This window comes from Eutrigla gurnardus (genome assembly GCF_963514095.1).
Source record: "Eutrigla gurnardus genome assembly, chromosome: 14".
Taxonomy (NCBI): Eukaryota; Metazoa; Chordata; class Actinopteri; order Perciformes; family Triglidae; genus Eutrigla; species Eutrigla gurnardus.
The window spans coordinates 7,722,178-7,747,722 of record NC_139937.1 but is presented as its reverse complement, the minus strand read 5'-3'; the positions used below and the strand labels follow the sequence as shown (position 1 = coordinate 7,747,722).

Here is a 25,545-nt window from a genome sequence, read left to right as displayed (position 1 = left end):
AGTAGGCCAGGATTAAGGACCATGTGGAGTACGTGTGGGATGTGAAAATTGAAATAAGGTGGAAGGAAGAACACATCCTTGAAATTCTCCTTTTGGTAGCAAAGCGAGAGAAATACAGGCATGGAACTGCAGTACTTTTGATTCAAATGCAACTATTGCTCAATTGTAAATTCAATTCAAAATGATTGATTGTTTTCATCAAATCCGCATTTTGTCTCTGAAAGCTTTCAATGCATTTTGCAAAAAATGTGAATCCAAGCCTGGTTCAGGCAAACATGAAGGGAAACCGAAATTAGCCTCCAACAGCAGCGATACTGTGATACGTAACTGTGTTTGGATTTTTCATGGGCCTTTAAAGGAGCATCACTATGATCATTTAACTGACCGATTTAATGACAAAGGTGAATATAAATTTTTTTGAAACAATGCTTTGTCTGTCGAACAGCGTGGGCACAATTCAATCTCAGCCAACGGAGATGGCAGGCAGCACCAGCCTTGTTTATCTAAATGTCAGATTGATTACTGAGTGATATTTGGTATCGAGCCAAGTCGGTGCCAAATCAGGCGGCACAGATTGCAATTCAGTTGGGGCAATCAATATTATTTCAAACATGACTCAAAGAAGAAAACGCTGGAGAGGTCTGCTGCTGTGCCAGTTTGGAAAAGACATGCGACTGACAGTGAACAGAAATACATAAATTACTCTCAGGAAGGAAAAACAGAGTAGATCGAAGTGGAGAGCAGACTTCTGTTCAGATTGCCAAAATACACTCTTCTTTGTGTAGATATACTTTATACTACTGTATATACTACTATACAGAGTATGTACTGTATATACAGGAATGTTTTCAGCTCCAATGTTCTCTGATAACGATCAGATGGCGTTTCTTAATCCTTCTTAATAATTCTTTGCTGTCATCTGCCTTCCAGTCGTCTTTTCATGGCAGTATTTAGACATGGCATCAGGTATCCCTGTAGATCCAGGTATTTATTTACCTTTCTCCACCCTCCTTGGTTCATCAGAGTGAGCCAAGTCTCAGCAGCACAACAACAAATGTTTATACCGAAATCTCTGTTTTCACAGTCTGTTAGGATTTGAGAGTTTTGCCGTATGTGTGAAGCTTTTCTTCCACGGGGGGTACACTACATACATTGTGCTAACAACCATTATAGTGTGTTAACAAGTGGAATGGTGCTGCCTTTTCATCTTCCCTCAAAACTCCACATAGCGTGCCATTTTAGCACAAATGTGGCTATGATTTTGCCGTCAAACTATTCATCTACGCCCATATGCCACAGTTAAGATGTGATTTAAGAAACCCATTTACTGCGAGAGAAACAGACAGAGGGAGACACGGGCACAAAGACAGTGGCTTATAGTGATAATAAAAAAAAGAGAAAGAGAAAAGAGCCTGAGGCGTGTGGATGAAGTGGAGGTAGGAGAGAAGACGAGGGACAGAAAGACAATGAAGAGTTGAAAGCTTTGCAGGACTGCTATTGATCCGGTTTGGAGAAGAGAGATGAAAAACCCCACGGGAAAAAAACTCTTTACTTTTTAAGTCATAAATAAATATATATTGAAGAAAAGAAAAGATTAGATTAGATTAAATTTCACGACAATGTCTTCAAATCGAGCTCAAACCGTAATTTAAATGCAATTCTTGAACTGTGTGTATGTAACTCGCATAAGAAATAAGGAACGCTTTGGTGGCACATTTTTCACGAGTTGGGATTTGACATTTGCCTGTAGTTCATGTTTCTGGTATAAAGACATGAAATGTTAACGAGGAACACGGACAAACGCAAAAAGAGAGGAAGAAAGCTAGCAAGGAGAGCTGTGGCCTGTGGACACAACCCTACAGAAGAGTAAGTGGATCTGGCTCGTCGGACAGGGACGACGATTGGGGGGATTGTAATCGGCTGTGATAAATGGAATCGCCATATAATTACTTTCTCAAACTATACTGATGTTGATCCACACCCCTCCCCCATGCCCCCGCTACCCAGGAGGGGAGACAGAGACAAAGGGGGAGAATTTAAGAAGGGAGAGAAAATGACAGAAAACAAGAGAGAGACGGAGGGGGGGGAGGATGAGAAAAGGGAATGGAAAATGCATAATGTGAGAAGAGAGAGAGAAAGAAGAAAAAGAATATAGGTCTCGGGCTGTAAATGAGCACATTTGCTCTCCTCTCTCAGCCTCTATCAGGTTTTACCTCCTGCTGCGTGAGACGAATACAGCTTCTCCACAAGCTCATTCCCTTCTCTTCTCCCACCCCGATGAATTAAAACCGTAGGAAGACAGTGGCCGAGAGACTTTTGGATATAATGTGTCTTTGTGGTGGTGAACACTGTTGGTCAGGTACAGATGGGTCACTGCCATTAACGTTTGTATCTTTCTTAAAAAAGATCTTTACTAAGGTATTTTGTTTTGTTGTTTTCTGTGTTTTTTATGCCAAATCTCTCCTTGAAGGTAAAGAATTGAACTGAACTGGATTACACATTGATTTCCCTTCGTCTCATTCATCTGGAAATTCAACAATAACAAATTAACTTTTTAACATAGCTGTCAATGTGGCTGTCTGACCGAAATCTACCGGCAGTTTCCATTATTCCACAAACACTTCTGGAATAAAGACCACTTCTTCGCGAGAGTCTAGACAGTCAAAGTGAATAACTGATATATTCACTCTCCAAATGGAAGAGTCTGTTAATAAACGCATCGTGGTATTCATACCATAAATAACAGTAGAAAAGAGACAGAGCAGAAAAGGAAATGCCAAGAGAAGGAGGGAGGTATATCTATAAAGAGTTCCACACCATAAAAGACAGCAATAGACTGGAAAGGATGGGCATTATAATGCATTGAACACCAGAGTCTGAATAAGAAAGTGAATAAAAGATTAACGAATGAATGAATGAATGAATGAGTGAGTGAGTGAGCTCTTACAGGGGGTCCTGAAGGTCCCGGAGGTCCTTTGCTGTCCTGGGAGCAGGTACAGGCATGAGGCATGGAGGGGCACTGCTCCTCAACTCTCTAAAAACACACGGAAATACGTTGAGTGAACACTTGGTCTGGTTTCAGGCGAGACGTGAGCCTCATCGTGTAAAACTTCACCTGCGTACATCTCCAGCTATCCAGCCAACAAGATAACGATAGTAAAACACGCTCATCGTTCAGGTCTTTGACTCCCTACTGTCAGCTGCTTCATACAAAACAAATCAATGTTTGCTTGGTCCCCATGACTACTGAAATAGAATAAACTGCACATTATGGGGTTGTATAACACAGGGAGTGTTTCTAATACACTTGGCCCCTCATATGCTGTGTATAGGCTGGATAAAACATTAGGACGTCATTAATGCAATCCAATACCACTGCTTACTATGGGAACAATTAATCAAAACTTGTTCTGAATGTAAAATAAAAGCATCTCAAAAACATTGCTTTAATGGGTTCCATCAATATACTGTGATGTATCTAACTAATGGGTATCTCAGTGTATCTGCATGTTGCGTGGGTATGTTTTATGCCTGGGCTACTAACTGATAATCTTTGCTCTTATACAGGCACGTTCACACTTTTCTGTCACATGAATGAAATGACATACCTGATCTCAGGCACTATGAACGGCAGCATTTATTCACCATTCATAGACATTTCAAGTAATTTAGCCGTGATTCTGGTTTTATCATAACTGAATTTGATCGTAAACAATTATCACTTTATTATATGCATTTGGAAAGTTTCTTACCAACGCTGGCAGCTCGCAGCACTTATCTCTGCTGGCCCAGGATGTACTGCAGATGATGTCAAACATCTGGAGCTGAAACTGTAAACACGGACACACACATTAATACTACAACAGTATCATCAGTAACAGTGGCAACATTACAAATGGACTAATAACGAAGGTACTGATGTGGTTCTGTGGTGTTTCTGTGTCGATGAGAAACAAAGGCAGAGACAGTTCGTCTGCTCTAATGAGCAGCTCAACGTGTTGGCAGAAGTCTGGCCGAAAGCTTCAACAAACAAAATGAATGATCAGGAGGCTCCAGTTGTCTTGAACTATAGAGCAGGCTGTACATTAGGTCATCGGCTTGTCTCTGATTTAAAGTTAATCACCAGGACTGAAGAAACATTTCTAACCGTCCCGATGTGTCCTTCCCCAAAGATCCATATCAAATAAAGAGACATTTATATCACAAGCACAGCTCAAACTATGGAAAAATCTAACTTAGAATGAATGACCGTGAAACTGTTTTATCTAGGAAATTAATACACACAGACACAAACACACAATTTCAAAATTGGATGAGATTCACTTAAGTACAGATAGGATCTTAGATAAGAAAGGTGCAGAAGTCCCACTTTTAAAATCACCAAAGGACTCATCTCAGTCAAATGCTATATCTAAAAATATATGACAATCTAAGGAAATGTAGGTCAAATGTTTTTAATTACTTAAGGGTGAAGGTCTGTGTGAGACAGTATTATCCTGATTAGATGCAGTCCTTCTAGTACAGCTCCACAGGGGGTCTTAAAAAGCCTGGCAGTCTTAGTCAAACAGACTTACTGTGATCAGTTTGAGGTTTTGACCCAGATTCATAGAAATGCCATCACAAAAAGTCACAACTGTCATTAAATAATTGTATTTTTTCATGTCGATGTACTGTCACTTTTTCTAATCCTCTAAATCAACTCTTCTCCTGAAAATCCACACGCTCAGCTGTCATCATGAACGGGCCAAACACTCCCAAATGAGTCTGTGGAGCCTAAAACAAAGTAGTTCTTCAACTAAAGACTTCACAGCTAAAAGTACAGACGGTAAAACAGTTTAAACTGGCGCCAGGTAAAACCACCATTATGGTTTGGCTTCCTAACAGATTGCTTTCTGCCAGGACCTTTCCAAACATGACAGACACGACATATTTTTGAATCAATAACCATTACTGACCAGTGAAGGACAATCTCGGTGATAAGTAAAGAAATGTCATTTAATGTCATAAAAACTGCTTTGCGCAGCATTTTCCAGTTGATCATTTTCTTTTAGCTAAAAAGTATAAATTGACAAATAGCGGCGCTCAGTATTCCCAGAAGCATGCGGGGCATCTCACCTTCTCCCCTGCCTGCGTGTGCCAAAAGGTTTTTGTGTGCTTGTGTTACTTATTGAGTGGAGCACAGCCAGAAAAGTATAAGTCAAGCACCTTTTACATTTCCACTTGCAATAAATAAAATAAACTCCCTGAGTGACTCACTAAAATGGTTTTGTGATATTAATGGTTGTCATTTTAGAGGTCACAATGGCTGAGGCGCACACACCTCGCTGACCGATCATTGCTCATGGGACGATTACAACCGCCAGATTTGATTTACCCAAACTTTAATTTACTTTTCTTGAACTCTGGTTTGCTGCTGTGGGAGAAACTATTAAAAACCATGAATATGTGAGAAGAGTTTATGAAATAAATTCTGCCCCTGATAACCGTCCTACACTGTCTGAAGGGTTCCTATGAGAACATACATCAACATACATGTTTGCAATCACCCTCTTTTCAGAAAGCACTCAACAAAGACAAGAAATCATACTGACTGAAGCGGATCTGTCCCGTCTGCCTCTGGACCGAACCATCCTTCCAAGGATCTCCACTCCATCGGTGGTAATGTTACCAGCAGCACTGATGGATTTCTCCCCGGCCACAGAACAATCCAGCACCACCTTCACAGCCGTCTTGCTGACGGTTACATGGAGCTGTATAGGAGAGAGAGAATACAGTGCATAAGATTGGAATTTCCCAAACTACAGCTGACAGCTGTGGTGCAGATAAGAAAGGTGAAAATGTCTGTTTAATCTGTATTACCCATTATAATGTCTCATGTCATGTAATATCATGTTTATATCAGGTCTTGTATCCGTCATCAGCCAGATAACACAGCGTCTTGTGTGTGTGCACCGGTAACAAGACGCCACATCTTCACCCACTAATCACAATGACAGCAAATTTGTGTGGTTTTTTTTTAATAAAGGCAGGTTAAAAGCGTCTGAGTGCCCGTGAGCTCAAACCTCCTTCGAGGAAACTGCCGCCAGTGCCGTGAACTGTGAAATTCATCCGGTCACATGGTTAATGAGCAAAGAGGGAGCTGCGCCCCGGCGAAGGATGGTAATAAAACAGGCTATTAGCGGCCGCGTGTTTCACCACTATGGGAGGTTTTCTATCACTCTCTCACACCCTCAATAAAAAAATGCATGCGCTGTAAGTTGGAGGAAGATGAATGCACGTGTGCGGCACACACCTCTCTACACGTGCACATACAGTAACAAGCTGCAGCTAATGTGGAGTTAGACAAAGTTCATATTCAAGTGTCAGGGCCCATTCCTGGGACGACTCCTTCATAATGACTTTCTGCTCTCATCCTCCATTCTGCACACTTCACCGGGCATGGTGTGTGTGTGTGTGTGTGTGTGTGTGTGTGTGTGTGTGTGTGTGTGTGTGTGTGTGTGTGTGTGTGTGTGTGTGTGTGTGTGTGTTTTGAAGATGGAAGTCACTCTCCTTCAGGCTATCTGGTTCCTCCATTTACTCCAGCAGAAACTCAGACTTATTTTCAATCTGGAGGAAGTTTATTCTTGAAAATTGACTATTCGAACCATTGCTCTTTTACGGAATTGTTAACATTTTTATAAAGATAAACTACTTTCATTACATGCAAGTCAAATGTATTCTCTTTTCAAAAGAATATGAATTCATATTTTATATTGTATATGTTTTATTGAATGCAGGTTTAATGATGGATAAAACTTCTCCCTTTGTTCCTTTGTACCCTTTAAGGTCGACAAAACAAATGAAAAAAGCCCTGACCACACACAAAAAAAATGATAATAAAATATGAGTAAGATAATGTTTTTTCTCCTGGCAGGTCAGGTGGCCCACAGGAAACTACAGGACCCATCCACAGCTAGCGCTCCTGCCAGCACAAGATGAATTAGCCTTTCAGATGCAGTCTAATATGTATCTTCCTTGAATATAAAACACCTCATTTGTTTGTGTCTCGCTGTCAGCAGATGTTTTATTATTTTCTTTATCAGAATTTATTTTCCTTATCATTTCTTTCAACAAATAACTTATATTCTCTTTGTCATGCTGGACATGTGACTTTGAATAACAACTCTGCTGTACTTTCATAGCAAAAACCCCAAAACACTGAGCTATCGCACGATCTTTCTGAATGTAAACGTCAAAACAAGGAGAAAAAAAACAAACAATGTTCTTAATGCAACATTTTACACCACTTGGACTTTCTTGAATAGTTGTACGGCCTGGGTTTATTTATCTCTCAACACAGAATTACTTTATGTCATAGGACAATGAAAACAATGGTCATATTTTATGGCAGATCCCGATAGACGAAAGAGCAAAGGATTTCAAGGATCATCATTATCTCACCAAATGTGAAAGAAGAGGTGAGGGAAGAAGAGAAGAGCAGAAGAAAGAGAAAGACATGGATGAAACTAGGGAGACACATTAAGAAATGAGACGTAGAATCAGCATATTCACTTATCTCACCTCTTGATATCTTTTAAACACAGAATGTCACAAAGTGTCCTGGTATAATGATGGAGCTGGAAAACTGGCACGCAGACAAATCCACATACACACTTAAATTGTTATGGCACTTTTTAAACATGGTGTGTGAGATAATGTGCGTTGAAGTAGATGAGGCTATCAGTATTTCTGCCGACTCGGCAGTCTCTGACATGCACTTACATTATGCCTGAAAGTGAAAGTGTGCTTTTTGTATGTGAACGGCTCCTCGTGATGTTTTTAAGAATGTGCTGGATGTTTCGGGAGTTTACATCCATGGAGGCGCACACACACAGAAAAAGAGAGTTTTCACATTTCCTGTCCTCTCTGGTCAGCAATATTTGCATAACCAACCCCTAAAAATGCTGTTTTCAATCCAATGGATAAAAATGTATAACTAATTATCCACAAACTAAGAAGCTACTATTCGTGTGATTCTGACTTCCTGTTAAAGGGAAACTTTGGGACTTTTCAACTTGGATGTTTTTCCCCATGTTTTTGTGTCTAAGCAACTAAAGGCAACACCGATTGTTGAAAAGCAGCCAGCAGTTGTGAAATGGGCTACAATGTAATCCTATGCGGCACCATCAATGTACATCCAGTGGCAGTGTTTGTTTTTGCCACTGACAGGCTCAGATTGTTATTATATGATAGCATATTGAAAGGATCCTGAAGAAATAAAAACATCTCGTTGTGAAATCTGGTGAGAGAGTCAGACCTCATCCACATTGTTAAAATCAGCTAAATATTCAGCCATGACATTGAGAATCTTTAGGTAACAATTCGCTACACTTTCTGCCCTCCAACAGCCTCAACAAACTCTGATAATACCGGCTCTTCTCTCTCCAACTCTCACTCATATCTCCACCATTATCTGCTGGCAAAGTCACACGAGACAATAACAAACAGAATGGATCAAGCGAAAAGTAACGAAAAAGCTCCGCGACTGCTGGCTGCAGCGCTCTCACTCAATACTGGACACAACACAGTCAGTACAGAAAATGGTGTCCTCATTAGTCACCTGGACACAAAAATATGGGAAAATAGGGTCCAGGTTGAGACACAGAGAGCAGGTCTTTCTCACGCCAAGTTACACCACCTTGTTTCTACAGCAGCCCAGGATGGACAAACCAGACACTCTCTAGCGAGAGCCTTTCACATTTTCATCGGGCACCACAGTTCTCCGACACACCTGTAAAACTGTGGTCGGGTCCCAGAGTGGATCCCCGTTGTCTGACTTCAGTTGCTCCTGAATTAGTGTTATTGTGGTGATCGGCAATCACACTGCTAGATACCCCCAAATCCTGCACACTGTCCTTTTAAGCACGGATGCATTGTTATATAAGGGGAAAAGGAGACATTGAAACAAGGTTCATCACAGCTGGAGACATTTCATAATGCAGCTGCCTTGGTTTTCTTTACACTGAAGTCACTAAAGAAACAAGGTTAGCTCTATATCTAAGCCTCTTATATTCGTGGAAACTATTTAATGATGGATATGTTTTAAGGACTTTTTTCCCAGGCAATTCATAACTATATAACATACACAAAACTAATGAGTCTTGCTTTAAATGCTAGTGCATATGGCACTAATATTGTACATCCAGACACAGGCCAAAATAAACTTCATTTTCAATATTCATAATTGTTGAGGTGTGCTTGCGTCAGGGTGTCCCCATCCTGGAGAGCCTTGGTAGCTGAGTGATGTCATACGACCACAAAGGCCCAGGTTTGATTCCGGCCTCGGACCTCCGTTGCATGTCATACCACAGTGTTTCCCTTCCAATGATCCAACATATTTCTTCACCATTTTGCCAAAGTCTAATTCCTCACACTTAATCAGTCTCCTAAAGTCAAAATCCAGAAAAACTGGACTCATTTATTGTACTTTCCTACCCATTAATAACACAACTGTACTGTCGGTCTGCAGTTGAATACACACAAGCTCAGAGACACAATTTGAGAAGTCTCTAAAGTCATAGAATATGGAAATATTCTAAAGGTACGGATTTAACACATTTCACCTTGCAGTGTGTACATCTATCTGGATTATTCATCACGCTGTGAATCGTCAGGAGAACAGATTCAACCACCGTATTACTTTGTCAGCCACATAACACCATCTCATCTCGTCTTTTCCTTTCACAAACAAACGCAGCCTCAGTCATCCCAAATCTGTCCCTCCAACAGACACAACACATTTTATTTATAGTCACTGCTCCATTATCACTTCTTCTTGTCCCTTTCCAAGCAGCTACCAACTGTTACGGAAACAGCTTTATAATGATCATTTATGGGCAAATTTATAAGCTGTGAATTTTGAGTTTTGACTCAGAAAGCTGGTGCAAATGTCCTGAGAGTACATTTTTTACAGCACACAAGGACAGCTTTAAGTGCTCTCTAATATTTTTAATGTGAGGCATTTAATCATTTTTGGGAGAAAGAGAAATGGTGTTTATGCACTTGGAGTGTATAATGGCTCTAAGCAATAGTCTACTCTCTCCGTTTTTCTATTTTTCAGGCTGTATTCCTCGTCGAGTCTAAAGCTCACTGTCGTATCTATTTCTTCCTCTCGCTCTTTTTTCTCCCTCCTCCACCAGTTTCTGTTTTTTCAGCTTCTCTCACTCTGCATGTTCTTGTGATTTGCTGAGCGTTGACAGAGCCTGCTGGGTGCTCCAGCTTTCACACAAGGTGTCTTCATATGGTAATCCCTTTATTACAGACACACACACATGCACATGCACATGGACGCTCCTCTTATTTACTTGTCATCCTGTCTAAGCGGAGACAAACAGTTCCTCTGGCCAGGCAGTCTTACGCATCTGTTCCCCCTCTCAACATTGTCATGTTCTCCAGCAGCAAGGTGCAAAACAATGGAGGAGACAAAACAGGCACAGAGGATGATGGACAGCTACTCTCTGACATTTTGAGAATAGAGTTGGTGTTGGTTTCAGGAAATAAAATAAACAACAGCAGCTCTACAGCAAGAAAACAAATAGTGTCTACAAAAACTTAGCTTGGACTTAATTGTCAAGTTAAACACTGTATAAATGTGACAAAACAATACATGCAAAAAGTGGTTCATTCAACACATCCACCAAGACAAAAGAATTGACTATTATTCAGCAAGTTGTGATTATTATTATTATTATTATTATTATGATGTTTTGGATAAAGTTGATATTTCATGTCAAAGTGTTCTTCAATGTGAATTTGTCATTCACTAGGCCTGCATCGGCCACACCACTGTCATTATTTATTCGGTTGAGGCATTTGCATCCCAATTTATTCTTATTTATTCTTTCCCCAAAACACTTTCTCATCTCAAGTGAGCTGAAAATGGTCTTTTATTGAGGGAAAGTAAAAATTTGCCAGTTCCATTGAGTCTGACTAATTTGACGCAGCATCATTTACAAACATACATTTGGATACAACCCAGGTGATTGAGGGGAATATGAAATGTCTTTGTCAGAGAATCTGTTGGGTGGACAAACGAATATCTTCTCTAATGGCCTCAGTGTGAGGGCCCCATGCAAGTAATCATGGATACTAACTATCACACCTTTCAGAGATCGTTGCCTTTTCTTATGATGCACTCACTTCTATGGTGATCAAAGCCTGGTCTATAGTGTGTAATGTACAAAAAATATTAAGTAATAAATAAATGTCAATGATGTGAAGGTCAAAATGTAAAAAAAAAAATAAGAAAAAAAGAGTAATCATCATGGGAGACCTCCAATGAATCTGCAAATTCACTCCCACACCGTACACTCCACTAGAAAGACTGAAATAAAATTAGTGTAGAAAAGGCAGTGGAGCGTTGGAGGGAGCGACAGAAGAGGAAGTAGGGCTATCATCACCTACACACACACACACACACACACACACTCATCACAGCTGTTGACAGGTCAAGAGAAAAGTTCCAGCCTGAAAGTCGCAGGAAAACCAACCAACCGGCTCTGCCACTTCAAAACCATCCAAATACAAAAACTCATTTGGGATTCTTTTTCAACAGCTTGTCATTAAGCCGCCTGCATAACTTTTGTCTATATTGAAATTATGTTTTTCTTTCAACGTGAACCTGATATCCAATACAAACGTACACTGGCATACACTGTGGGACCAGCTCTCTGAGTATAGTACCTATAGTACCTACCTAGTACCAGTAGCCTGGATCATGTTACACTTTTGATTATTACAGTAATTCCATTCCAATTTGTTTCCTTCAAAACTGCTCACACATTCTGATCATCAGCTCAAAACCTCCACCTAATTTCTGACGCTGTAAAACAGAAGCAGGCCCATCGACTCACCTTGTGGAAGCTGCCATGGAAGATTTTTCTGATTTCAGCTCCTTCAAAGGCAACGGTCTGGAAGTCTCCTTTGTAGTCATAATTGAAGAACGTCAAGGTCTTTCCAGTGTCTGTGGGGGGACGGACAGGGCAGGTGATGACGGTGGATGGAAAAGGTTGATGTTCACATTAAAGTAGAAACTTTTTAGACTCACTATTAGACTCCAATAAAGATCTGATTTAGCTACAACAGTTTAACGGCTGGACAACCCTAGCAACTTGATATGTGTGCAAATCTGCTGTTTGTCTGCATTCAGAAAATATAAATTCATTTTATTATTGTAAAAATGTAAACTTCCTCAGATGTAATTTTATCTGATTAATATAACAATTCCATTTTTATTTCATTGTGGCACAGGCACACAATCCCTGCCATCTTTAATTTGAGAAACCCTGTCATATCATTTTGTATCAAGACTAACATCCTTCTCCATAGTCCAATAATATATGTATATAACTCATATAACTATGAGGTTCCCAATGTCAGTGGAAACTAAGGTCTGAGATTGTCACACTATTGCTGCTTCTGTCTCTGTAATGTAAAATATGAAAAGCAGAAAAATAGTCTTTAGATCACTACATAGAGATTATTGAGTAAGAATTTGGATTAATTTCGTTTTTTCTGCATTTTCTGTATAATTATCAAACCTGCATTTGTCTCAACTTTCAGCCCATGAAACATTTCACCACGAGTTCAGGATTCAGGGAAAGGGTCAAACGGGAAAGCAGAGCAACACAAAAAGACTTTTCCCCTGTAACTTCCTCCAGAAACGTCTGGGCATCCCAACATGATCCATTCCATCTGGTAATATAATCCCCACAGCAGGTCAGGGGTCTGGCCTGGGTCTCCTCCAAGTCGGTGTCCCAACCTCCTCTTTTTGGAGACACGGGGACTGAAGGAGCTTCAAACTGTGATGTGTTGTTATAACGCAGGTGAGACAAAGACAAAGATGAGCAACAGCTCAAATGATTCAAGCTTACTGTCCAGGATTATTCCCACCAATGGCTCGTTGTCCTTGCTGAGGATTTCCCACAATGCAAAGGGCTCCTGCGAGGTCTCAGGAAGTAGGCGGAGCATCATAGAAATGGTGTAGTCAGAGGGTAAGCCTTCAGGATGGAGGTATCTGGTATACACATTAAAGCACGGGCACACACACACACACACACACACACACACACACACACACACACACACACACACACACACACACATAGATGGTGAGCATCGCTATGCCCTAAAGGCATGCATCCACTAGGCGTCACTTTCAAAGTACCGTCGTCTCTTTCCAGCTCTTGTGAACGCTCTCAGAGTGCTTTCGGCTGCTTCAGACTTTACTTCTTCAAGTGCCAGCCTCGTTTTGATCTCGGAGCCGAGCCTTTTGTGTGCAGCTGCCTTCGAGCACTTCAGGTTAAAATTATCTCAGCTTCAACTTTTCAGAGGGCTCATCAACGTCACTGTTCACAGACTGAACAATCACACGAGTTAAAGCTGAAAACCAGTGAAAACCAAGAAGAAAAGCTCCAAAATGACAACATGAGAGAAAGAAAGACTTTACGGGGGCACGTTTGAAGCCGCTGAATGCTGCTGTTAAGTGTTTGTATGAATGGGTTTTATGCTTGAATAGTTCCATGTGATATAGATGGAAGGTAAACCTTAACAACTCTAATCTGTACCTGCAAGCAGCTTAGAGACATTTTGTCATTGATTTGTTTCCTGCATCTGTTAAAGCCTCTTAATTACTTGCGGTCACAGTTTGAATCTGCAATTTGCTACCCTTTTGAAATGCAGAAGTTGAAAGCTTAATGAAAGCCGGTGACATGACCTGAGCATCTTTAATCTTATAATGACACTGAGCAACTGGTATAATCAAACTAGACGCTACAACGGCTCTGGTAACAGAATTCAGGAGATGTACAGTTTGATCTACAACGTATTTCCATGTGTGAGAAGCAGACCATCAATAGTAGCCTGGGTTAGTGTGGGGGGTCCTCTGATGCTCATATCAGAGTCTGTTTCATGGGAAACTACAGGGCATTTCATGTGCAGTAAATATTCATTCGTTTATTAATAATTTTATCTATGTGTTTTAGTTTTGTATAAACTGTAGAGCTTGCAGAAGTGCACTATGTGACATCAGAGATGCAGTTTTTTGGGGGGGAAACACAATTCTATAATTGTGCTTTGAGGCCTTAAAAGAGAATGATCTGAAATTGCCATTTTAATTGGCAGTAGTAATTGCAGGGATTAGTGGAAACTGCACAATTAATCATTTATAACTGCAATAATCTGCCTCTGCTTTGAGCTTTCAGTACATTTCGTACTGAACTGCATTTTATGTACCATACATATAGAAACAGTCTTGCTCTAATATTATTTGAACACTCAGAATAACAACAAACAAATTCCAAGCTCTCGTTGACAGCCTTCTGTGGTTGTTAGCATTGAGGGCAAGAAATAGCAAGTCCAACACAGCCAAGGTGCTTTGTTGGACTTGAGACCTTGTGTCCTAAAAGATGAAGGGACAACTGAAAGTTACTTTCATGGCTGTGACATTTTTCTGGGAGGCTGTGTGTACTGCTGGCTGATAATTCAATGTCCTGCTGACAGTCACTTCTCCCTGTTTCCAGGGAAGAAGTCAGAGTCATTTAGCAAGCGGACATATAAACAGCAGAGTAGAATATAACTTTAGGTGAAGTAGAAGCAGTCAACTGGCACTGAAAAAAAGATGGATTCTGAATCACCTTATTCACAACCTTGTGTATTCGTTCTCATCTTGCAAAAGTGATCTTAATTAACAAATAAAAGTGGCACTTCGTCTGCTATCACTTCTTTTGTATTCCAATGTAAAGCAAGTTTATGGATGTAAAACCATGACTTGATCAATAGTTTCTTGGCTGCTTTGGGGTTAATGTTAAAGTTAAGTTGCATTTACGAGTTGTTTTAAGATGACAGAAGAAAGGAAAACTCCATCAATGACAACGGCTTAATTGTGAATTTGTAAAGCTTAATTGCATCATCGATGCAAAGTCAAAACATCATCTTTAAGATACGTTCTCATTTTGTAATTGGCATGGCACGTAATGCCAGTAATATATTGTCAAATCATATTTTAGTTGCTTTTTGTGAGTTGATATAAACATAACTGACTGTGTTAAATCATAATGACATCATCACCTACCGATCATGGCAGACTTTGTGATATCAAAAAAATATTTGAATGTGGTCCGAAGAATCACCATATTGTATTGTAAAGACGTTTGTGCTAAATTGTGTGTTTGGTTAAAAGAGAACACGAGTGACGATGAAGAGTAGGAGGCGAGGATGTAGCTGCACAGCAGCACAATAAAGAATCCAACTCATTATCAGATGACGGCTATGATGTATAATCCTTTTAGATCACCGGCTGAATTTCTCAAAAACTATCTAAACAGCGCTTTTGCAAACATTCACTGTAAACCCTGTTTTCAGAGTCCCCCCCTCCGAGGGTCCATACTCACTTGGTGGGCTGCGACACCAGGGCGTCGCTGTGTAATCTGTAGCAGGGGAAGCTGTTGAATGAACCCGGCTCCAGAGAAACTCCGGGGATGGTGCTGTACTCCTTCTCTACTAAGCCAAACTTCTCCATCATATGGAAACCTGCAAGAGAAAACTCATCATTACCTTCATCCTCATCTCCATCAGCATCTTCCTCCTCCTCCTCGTGATCACAGTAATTACAATCATTACCGCCACCATAGTGGGCACCGACATTATGTTATTACCGTCATCATAATTAGCTTTTGATCATAGTTTGATACACTGTGGACCTGTGTGACTATACAGGATATTATACATGTTAGCTTACCTGCCATTGTGTTACCACTCATCAAAACAGATGGACAAGCTGAAAGAGAGAAGAGTTCATCCTTAATATTTTTAGCTCTCTTTGTTTCTCCATTCCTTCTCTAAATATCTCTCCACCGACAAACACTGTGACTTTTCTTTCTGAACTCCTCCGGGTCTCTCTCTCTGTGTTTTTAACACAAGGCGGTGGTTACTCACTGGCGGTGGCAGCCTCACACACAAACGTAATGAGCTGCTCTTCGATTTTTTTCACGGCATCCAAATCGTCCACAAAGAAGACGTGTCTGTCGTTGGGCTTGCTGGCAATGTTCACCAGCTCCCCGTAGTCCGCGTCCGCAAAGCCGATGGCGAAGATGATATAGCCTGAGTTCAACGGGAGAATTCATTACAAGTTTAACGTCGGTGAAATGGGTGAAGTGGAGTAATGTAACACACTGTTGCCGTTATGGGTTTTACACGAATGGTTGGAGAGTCTGATATCCTAGAACAGTATAATGTTACACACAGTACATAAAGCATCCAGGAATTGAGAGGGAGAATAGGGATCTGTCCCCGACCGACACACACAACTTACCTTATCAAGGTCAGCCAATCACAAACTGTACATCGAATGATTTTTTGTGTGTGTGTGTTTGGTCTATAAAATAGCTACCGTCCATCTGCATCTCCTTCGACACTTTGTTGACATCATCCTGCGAACGTCCATCCGTGAGAACAACGAGGACTTTAGGAACGGCCCGTCTAGCTCCGGCTTCTGGGGTGAAAATAGACTCCTTCACGTGTTTGATGGCCCGACCTGATGAAGACAAAAGAAAACCTTGTGATTTAACACCCATAACAGTGTTTCTGCATGTTTTTAAGCCCATGCAACCATTCATATTTAATATTAATGCCATCGGTTTTTTTAAGCACACCATAGTGTTTGAGATGTTGTGTTTATTTTTACTTTAAATACTTTAATAAGGTAATTAATCAGCTGTTTCCAATAAACTTCACAATCACTGGCTTATTCACAGCTGTGCGGCTGATAACGTCCAATCACAATCATGCATGTGAACAGCGCATATTAAACCTGACGCTTATCATTGTTCCTCTACTGCTTACATTTATGCTTTCACAATTTGCTGACGTACTTCTCTCCACCACCGCAGCCTCTTTATGATATTTCGTTTTGTTGATTTAACTAAGATTTAACGTTCATGTGTTTATTAGGAGAGGATTAGCTCTGTGGAATCCCCGTGGCTGCTCAGATGAGAGCTCCCACATAGCACAGCCTCTTCTGCCAAATCTTACTGTATAAACATTTGTTACAAATCATCATATCCTTGACGTTAGTGTCTCTGACTAAAATATAACAAGTCTCAGAAAGATAGCAGCTGCCAAGTCACTTTTTTTATTATCTAACTCAGAACATGTTCAAGTCTCTGTAAGATCTCATGTCGTAGCGAAATTAATGTATAGTTGTTCCTTTATGTAATGCTTCCACCATCTTCTCCATCTTCTGACATGAAGCTTTATTTCTTTTGGCAGAGAGAAATACATGCTTGGTAATTTAAAGTTATTGAGAGCATGGATGTCATCATTAGCAGTCTAAAAATAATCCTCTTCTCCCCCTCCAGCATGGGTGTAAATGATTGTGACCTTTGGTAACATTTTAATGTGCTTACTAATTAAAAAAACAAGCATTCTTTATTCATCCACCGACATTAATGAAATACAATTTCAAGCCCATGATAATTACATGACAATCAAAAAGCTCCTGAAACCAGATCCAGGCCTAGTTGCCAATAACATTTTAAAATATGGCAGAAGACCGACAATGTCGATGTATTTCAGTGAGACATGAACACTAAGAGATGAGACAAAGATGGAAATGTCAAAATCTAGTCTGTCAAATAATTAAAATGAGATGAACCTTTGACAGTGTGCCTGTTACTTGCTAATAGACTTAATCAGTCAAAAATATCTGTGTCGACAGCTTTAGAAGGTTTCAGGACCCACCCACAACAAAGCAGCCATGGTGAATTTAATGAAGACCTTCAAAAAACAAATATGTTCTTTCTGTCGATCTATTTGCCTCCAGACAGCTCTGAATGTTGACAATGACAAACTCTGAACTGATAAAGGATGGTCATTATTGTTACTCAGCAACTATAAACAAAGTAAAGTCACTTAAAAATAACAGAGAACCTGACCTGCAATGTATCATTCATGACTTTAAATGTGTGTGCAAAAGTATTCATTGTGTGCATGGAAACCACTCCCCTGGTCATCAGGTAGGTCATTCTTATTTAATCCATACTGTCCACCATGATTTGCATTAATACCTCAAAAAGCTCATCTACTCATCTTCCCATTATGTTTTTTTTAATAATTAAATTGACAATCACTGTCATTAATCCTCCTAAATCCCTCTGTCCTTCAACTCTCTCTCCTCTCACTCCTTTTGTGTGTTCAAGATTGTGTCCTTACGAGAGGTGCTGAGTATCAGGGAACTTTCCAATAAAATCAAGACTAGATGAAGCAGAAAATGGTCCTTTAAGTTGACCAAATGAGTATTGTCCTTGTGAGAGTGTGTGGTGCAAACGGCTCTATATGTGTCTCCCAATTTCTAAAACCAAAACCCTCAGACCACATCACTGCCAACGCCTCCTCCTTTCTTCCCCACAGAGCTGTCAGCGGTGACAAACGATAGAGTGCTTGACCTGTAAAGTGTTGTGTTATCAGATATCTTCTAGTGATACATCTGTTTCTATACTGTCCCCTGATCACGCTGGACTGGACTGGAATTACCGCAGCTAGCCAGGCATGAAGTGAGACACGGGACAGAGATGGCGAGAGGGGATGAAACAGAGGAGAAGGGTGGGTGGGAAAGGCAATGAGAAAGACGAAAGAGGTCAGAACGGGAAGGGCGGGTATGAAAGGGTGAAACAAAAACAGAAACATGTCAGTGGATCTTGGGTTGAAAAACCCATCATCAATCAGTGATCCATCACTTTCTGTGAGAAAAGTAATCCATATGAGTTTGGATTAGGCCTCCTGTCAGGCTACAGTTTTCTCGCTTTCACTTAAGAAAGGGAAACAATAAGAGAACACAAAGGTATGAGAGCATGTCTCCTGTTGTAGCATCTGAAGCGTCGGTGCAAACTAATAGCATCAGGGACATTTTCTCCCTGCTCTTATTCTGGCTGCAGGTGATGTATGACCAGGAGGAGATTGTGGTATTAGATCTGGATTATTATGAACAGAGAGCTATAAAACCCTCTAATCTTACTGTAAATTCCTAAGAAAATAAATGTGGACAATCAAATGCATTATTGAGAATATACAATGGATTTTGAATGGGTCTCACTGGCTTTTATAGTCAGCGAAACGCATTCATGAGCCATTCATACAACCATTCCTGGACTCATAAAAGACTTATAAACCTTGGAAATTAAGTGAGGGTCTCACTCAAATGCATTACAGCTGAAGAAGTTGGACTGGCTTCTAATGATAGGACAAAGCCAATCATGTCTCGGATAATGTAATGTGTGAATATATTACTGAATAATTAAGGATTAAAAGTAGCATACTTCAGCATCTTCACAAACACACACACGAACATGGAAATATTCACATTTGCCAACAAGCACACATTTATTCATAATTCCTCCACTGGATATACTGTACAAGCAGAGCCAGGGATTAGCACAATAACTCATATACTGCATGATAATTATTAATCTCAACAAACACACATATGCACTATACACGCTACAGTGTGGGATAAGGACTACTTCAGCTGCAGCTACATTAAATCAATCATTCACCAAGCAAGTCAGAGGCTCTCTAATACCTTAATGAATAAATGCATAGAGAAAAGCCAAATCCCAGAATATCGGCATCAACACTCTGGATCCTCAACATGCTCATCCCTCCTCACTATGAGAGGATATAGTTGACTGTAAGGTCTGAAACAAGGCAGCATAAAATGGATAAAGAAGAAAGACTTATGACTAGCTTGCATAGAAGGACATATAAACTATAAACTATAAACTAAGATAGCCTCCCTCCTCTTTGGTGGCTGACCAAGAAAGCCGGGTTAGTGGGCAGCTGTCGAATGTGAAACGGTGAGTAAATGTGATCCAGGTTGTTTCCTAAAATAAGCAGGATTAAGACAACTGGATCTACTGTCCAAAATGCTCTCTGAAGAAGACAATAGCTTTGTAACCTTACTGTGGATGTATACATCATTTTGAACATAATCTAAAATACATTTTCCACGTGTTTGCTTGACTTGAGGGTTATAGGACAGAGCTTTCAAGTAAGCTAGGCATTTTTAGTAAAGCATTAAACAAACGGCATTAAAGCTGTGGGGTTTCTTGTTAGCCAGCAGTTGTATCCTCACCCATATATCTGCCAGAGGCTCAGGGTTAAACAGGCACAATGTTCGATCTTTTTTTATTTGAGGGCTTTGGGGGATTTCGACCCAGTGTGGGGTCCTGATGGGTCTTTGAGGATAAGTTGAGGTTTAAGAATGAAAAAAAGGGGAATATTTGGGGTTTGGAACACAAACGTCTGGTTGTAATGCAAGTCTCAGTCCTAAAATCCAGAGAAACGACTGATCTATCTCCAAATAGACCGGAGGAGTAAGATGTATGTAAGGAGGTTTAGGTACCGAGTGCAGAGCTGAGTTTGTATAGTTTAATATTCATATAGTTTAGCATGAAGATTCAATTAGGAGGGCAAAATATTAAACCAAAACTAGAGTAGCACATGAATCTTGTACAATTCTACCCTGAAGTATCTTTAAAAATAAATATATATATATTATTATGTATTGTGAATATAAAGAAATAAACAACAAGCTGTGGGTGTCTCAGGTGGAAATAGGACAGACTGAAGAATAGGCATGATGTGTGAGCTGCTGAAGAGGATTAATTCAACGCTGATGTGCGGCTTGTATGTGTGCATGTGTGGGTGAGAGACACAGAGAAAAGGGGGAGACATTGTGATGCTGAGCATTAGCCCAATCTAGTGAGAGCTGGCTGCCCCCTCATTCTCATTGTGTGGGGAAGATGAAATTTCATGGTTTATTTTCTGTTCTGCTGTAGACCACAGGCACACGCACACACACACACACACACACACACACACACACACACACACACACACACACACACACACACACACACACACACACACACACACACACACACACACACACACACACACACGCACACCGCCCTGTCAGCTAAAACACCACCTGTGTCCACCTTTTAAACTATATGATATACAGTAGATGCAGGTATGGAGAGGAAATGGAGAGAAGATAGAGGATGAAAAAAGAGGAATACTGAGAGGAAAAGAGGTGAACACTGAAAAGGGAGAAGAAGAGCTTTGAAGGAAAACAGGGAGGCAATAAAGCGAGCGAGGAGAGAACACTGGGAGTTTGGCAGGAGAGATGAAGAGATGGAGGAAGAAGGGGGAGGAAGGGATAAGTGTGATCAGACGATAGTGCCATCAGCCCCGGAGCTAATAACAAAACTCAAGGACACAATTACCCCGTACAGACACTGAGCCATGGGCTGAGACTTTTGGGTGAGTTAAAGTCCTCTGACAACCAGCATTACCTGTAAAGCCACGTCGACACTTAGGGGTGACATAAATTCACCTCGTGTGAAGCACAGCTGGACATTTCCACATGAACTTTACAACAGATTCACATCCCCAAATAGGCTTGGTATACATCCTCACCCTACTGTCTGTCCTTTGTGTGACAGTTTTAACGAGTGTCCTGGAATTGGTGAAAACTGTCAGTTTCACAGAGAAATTTACCATTTCACAACATAACTTTGCTTATCAAGATCGTTCTGGGAAATAGATTTCTTAGTCCGTCCTTGACCTTCAAAATAGCATTTGTGACAAAACAATTTCACCAAAAGGTCAGCGTCAGCAGCTGATCTGGAGTTGTGATAGAATCACACAATGTTTCTCAACAAATGGAAGTTAATGACATTTTGGACAAAACAAGCAAAGGCTCCACATCAGCTTCTAATGGACCTTCTGGTGAGAATGTTTAGTTAACTGTTGCTTCCAAAATGCACTTTCAATCTCAAGCCATCGGGGAAGGAGAAGTCCTCAATGTGCTCCAAAAATATGTTAAACTTTAACATCTAAATCAACTCCCTTTAAAAATGGGCAAACTGTGCAAATGTGTGATACAGTTGAAAGCTAGAGCAGCTTCCAACGGTGCTCTGCTCCGGTTGTTTCATACACAGTTTGAGGTCAATTTTGACTAAAACATCTGAATGGACTCGTCTTGTCGTATTGCATGAACCGTTAAACAACACACTGCTCCGACCTGTCTTGGTGTTTCCTCCCTTGTATCTGATCTTCTGAATAGCTTCCAACAGCGCTTCCTTGTTGCCATGGGAATTCAGCTGGAATTCCGTCCGAGCGTCGTCACTGAACTGAGCGATGGCCACCTGCGACGAGGCAGAGACAGATGGGAGATAAGTGAAATACGTTCAAATCATATGTCAAATCAGATGATACCGCCTTAAATCCCCATCTGCTGGAACCCTGCTGTTTCAAACGTGCCTTGAAGGAATAGTTCACACAAAAAATGAAAACTCAGTTATCATTTGCAAACACGCCTGTCAGTTACGACGCCACGCTGAGGCATGTGATCGTACATGATCCTGCTAAATGAAAATCAAGAAGGCGCTGTACTCCAAACAGGTCATGAGGTAAAAATGTCTGCGCTTTTGGGTGCACAAACGTCTTCATATGTCATCATCAGCCACGATATCTGCATTTACCCTCAACAGCAACAACAGTATCAAACAGATGCTGCTTTTGTTTGCTGAAGAAAACACTGCAATTGCAAAAGTAAATACTGTAATTCAACTGTGCGTCAAGTGCAAGAAGCCCAACTGTAACGCTGTCGTGGTTTAATGTTTAGGTTTAATGGGTGCAGTAACAGGTTTTCACCTTTTTTTCAACCTGAGCAATGCTGGTGGTGATAATATAAACTGAATTGGAATACTTTGGTATATATTTATATAATCTGAGCTCAAATCAATCTAATTGGCTTACTGTTAGAGGGCAGAACAACCTCTAGACTGCTAATGGTGCTGTTGTTGGCTCAGGGCGGCCTACATTAACCAGCCAACTCTCTCTTTACTGTACGGCCAACTCTCTCACATTACAGCCGGCGTTTTAGCTCTCGGTAGCCTAGTGCCAGAGGGTTATGGGGCGCACCGAGGGTAGCAAACGCCGTAACAGCAGACATTACGCAAATGAAAGAAAAAGCACCTCTGCAGTGTGACAAATGAAGCAGCTGAGCTCTGCTGACATAGTGGGGGTGGGGCATGCAGGCAAGAAGCACAAAGAAATTAGTTCACAATGACGATAGAGAATTACAATCTCACATTAGAGCCTGCTATTATGAAAGTGATACATGAGAAACACTATGAGGCAAATTAAATGGTAATATTCATTGTAGATATGTGATTAAAGTATTGCTCATGGTGGATTTTATTAATCACCATCTCAACTTTATTCCACCTTTTCATGCCTAGAATCTGAAAAAATGTATTACAACCACCACTTCTGCCAGAAAAGTGAGGTTTCATAACACAAAACACAATGGCAGCAAATTAGTTAATCAAATACTGCGCAGCAACAAGTCTGAACAAAAGTCTTTCCAGAAAGTAAAGATTGACTCACTCGGGGTTTAACTTCTGTAGGTGCAAGCCTGGACATGCTGATGTTTCAGGGGACAGCTAAAGAACATTTGGTAAAGTTCTGCTCCTAAGCATCGTTTCAGAATCAATTCAGGCCAACAGTAGAAGCCTTCTTTAAACAGGGAATGAGCAAGGAACAAAAGCATGAACAGTAATCTCAGATAAAGACTCATTATTTGGGGTAGTATCTGTTACGTCCATAATTTCTATTTCGGTCCACAAACAAAAGATAGAAGGGATAGCTCACAGGGTCCAGAAAGAAAGCTGCAGGTCTTTTGATTCAGATTCTGTTAAGTCACTCTCCACCTTTTAATTATGGACGTCCAGCATCCTGCCTCCATTATTCCTTTATCTACTGAATGAAAGTCTGTTCTAAATAAATATGAAAGGATATTGAAGCTCTGTCCACCCTTTCGGCTCTGCAGAACCGGTGAAAGTCAAGTCTGGTTTGCAAAATATGAAATATGAGGGAAAAGGGGATGAAGTAGTTGGCTGGAGCAGAAGTGTTGGGAAGCAGTGGGTTGTTGGACATATGTGAGTTTTATTATGCATTAGACACCATGCTGTGCTTGTTAAACATCCCCCATAGAATGCAGAATATTCAGGGGTTTTTGCAATGTAACGTGTTTGGGGAGGATTATCCCACATTTATATACATTTGAATGTGAACAAATGTATTATTTTTCACATCATTCTCTCGGGTTCTTTAGATCTGCAGATAACACTATGATACGTTTTTTTTATGACATAATTGTTATGGTTTTATGCATGGTTACTTTTGGATATTTCCCCATCAAACTTTACATTCAATTTCCAGTGAGCATGCATTTCTCAGAGAGAACTAATTAAAAAGTGAATGAACAGAAATGAAAAGCCTTAGGCATATTTGTATTTCTGTTGGGTAACTTATGGTATTGTATGGACTTCAATACAGTCATTTTCACTTGACAAAGACATTTAGTCAGACGCAAGAACCCCTAGAGGTAATAAATGTGAATACCAGCGCTCTTGTAACATTTCATATGCAGAAATCTTTCCCCATGTAATGATGCATTTGGGGAACGGGGAGTACGGTACAAGCATACAAGTAAAACCTGTTTAATTCTTTGAGAATGTCCTCGAGGTAAAAGAAAATGACTTAGATATGGTGATATGACTGACCTGGGTGCCATCTGGTCCAATCAGATCCAGTGATCCCATGGTGCTGTAGAGGAATCGTGTGATCTTCATGAAGTTGTCGTCTCCGATGGACCAGGAACCATCCACCAGGAACGCCAGGTCAGCTTTGGCCTCCTTGCACACTAGATGGACAGGAGAGTTAGATAGATTTTGTCAGCACATACTTTGTCTCTGCATTTGAAAAACGTAATTTCATAAAGAATGAAGGTCTGCGGAGGACAAAGCATAACATGAATGTTAACTGGCTTCCTAATATATTCAGACTCCGAGTAAATATGCTTTGTATGAAGCACTGCAAATAGAGTTCCACTGCAAAAGGGTAAATATGCAAAAGCTGGGTCTTCAGATTCATTTGCACACTATAAAGTTTATAAGATTAAAAGTATACTGCACACTTAAAAATTCACACCAGAAAAATGTGCTGTATATCCAGTGTGTTTGTGTATTTTTTCCTGCATCCGTAAGCTGCTCATTAATATTCCTGCTCAGCAGTGACTCCTCTTTTATTCTGCTCAGGTTCCTAAATGACTCCCAGTAGCCTTATCTGTATTGCAGTAAAGTTGTTTTGTGGTTTAAGATTTTAAACTCCAGCTTGTTGCTTATGTGTAATAGTTGTTTTAATTCTAAATGCAACAAAATAAACCGAGAGGAAAAAGTGAAATCAGACAAAAGTCCACAGGTGTAATTGTTTTTCCTTAGAGGTTAATGCTATTATTGTATCTTTTTTTTTAAATGTTCAGAAGTGGAGCTCTCATGCTGGTCAGAAATGTCAAGTTAAAGGTCAACTGGAGAAAGTTTTGATTACACGGTTTTACGTGGCTGATTCCAATAAAAGCTTTGATATTACTGAATCCTTCCA

General features: G+C 40.4%; 1 protein-coding gene across 1 annotated transcript in view; it reads right to left on the bottom strand.

The window, feature by feature from the left end:
- The window catches only part of LOC311024386 (collagen alpha-1(XIV) chain-like), a 114,954-nt gene that overhangs the window by 27,678 nt on the left and 61,731 nt on the right, over window positions 1-25,545 (bottom strand). The window contains exons 26-36 of the mRNA XM_084026760.1: window positions 24,669-24,808; window positions 22,121-22,244; window positions 16,427-16,570; window positions 15,973-16,137; window positions 15,776-15,814; window positions 15,429-15,567; window positions 12,912-13,054; window positions 11,892-12,001; window positions 5,592-5,750; window positions 3,753-3,830; window positions 2,948-3,034 (exon numbers count right to left, since the gene is read on the bottom strand). Of these exons, the coding sequence (XP_083882886.1) occupies window positions 2,948-3,034; window positions 3,753-3,830; window positions 5,592-5,750; window positions 11,892-12,001; window positions 12,912-13,054; window positions 15,429-15,567; window positions 15,776-15,814; window positions 15,973-16,137; window positions 16,427-16,570; window positions 22,121-22,244; window positions 24,669-24,808 (1,328 nt within the window). The remainder of the gene's footprint in view (window positions 1-2,947; window positions 3,035-3,752; window positions 3,831-5,591; window positions 5,751-11,891; window positions 12,002-12,911; window positions 13,055-15,428; window positions 15,568-15,775; window positions 15,815-15,972; window positions 16,138-16,426; window positions 16,571-22,120; window positions 22,245-24,668; window positions 24,809-25,545) is intronic.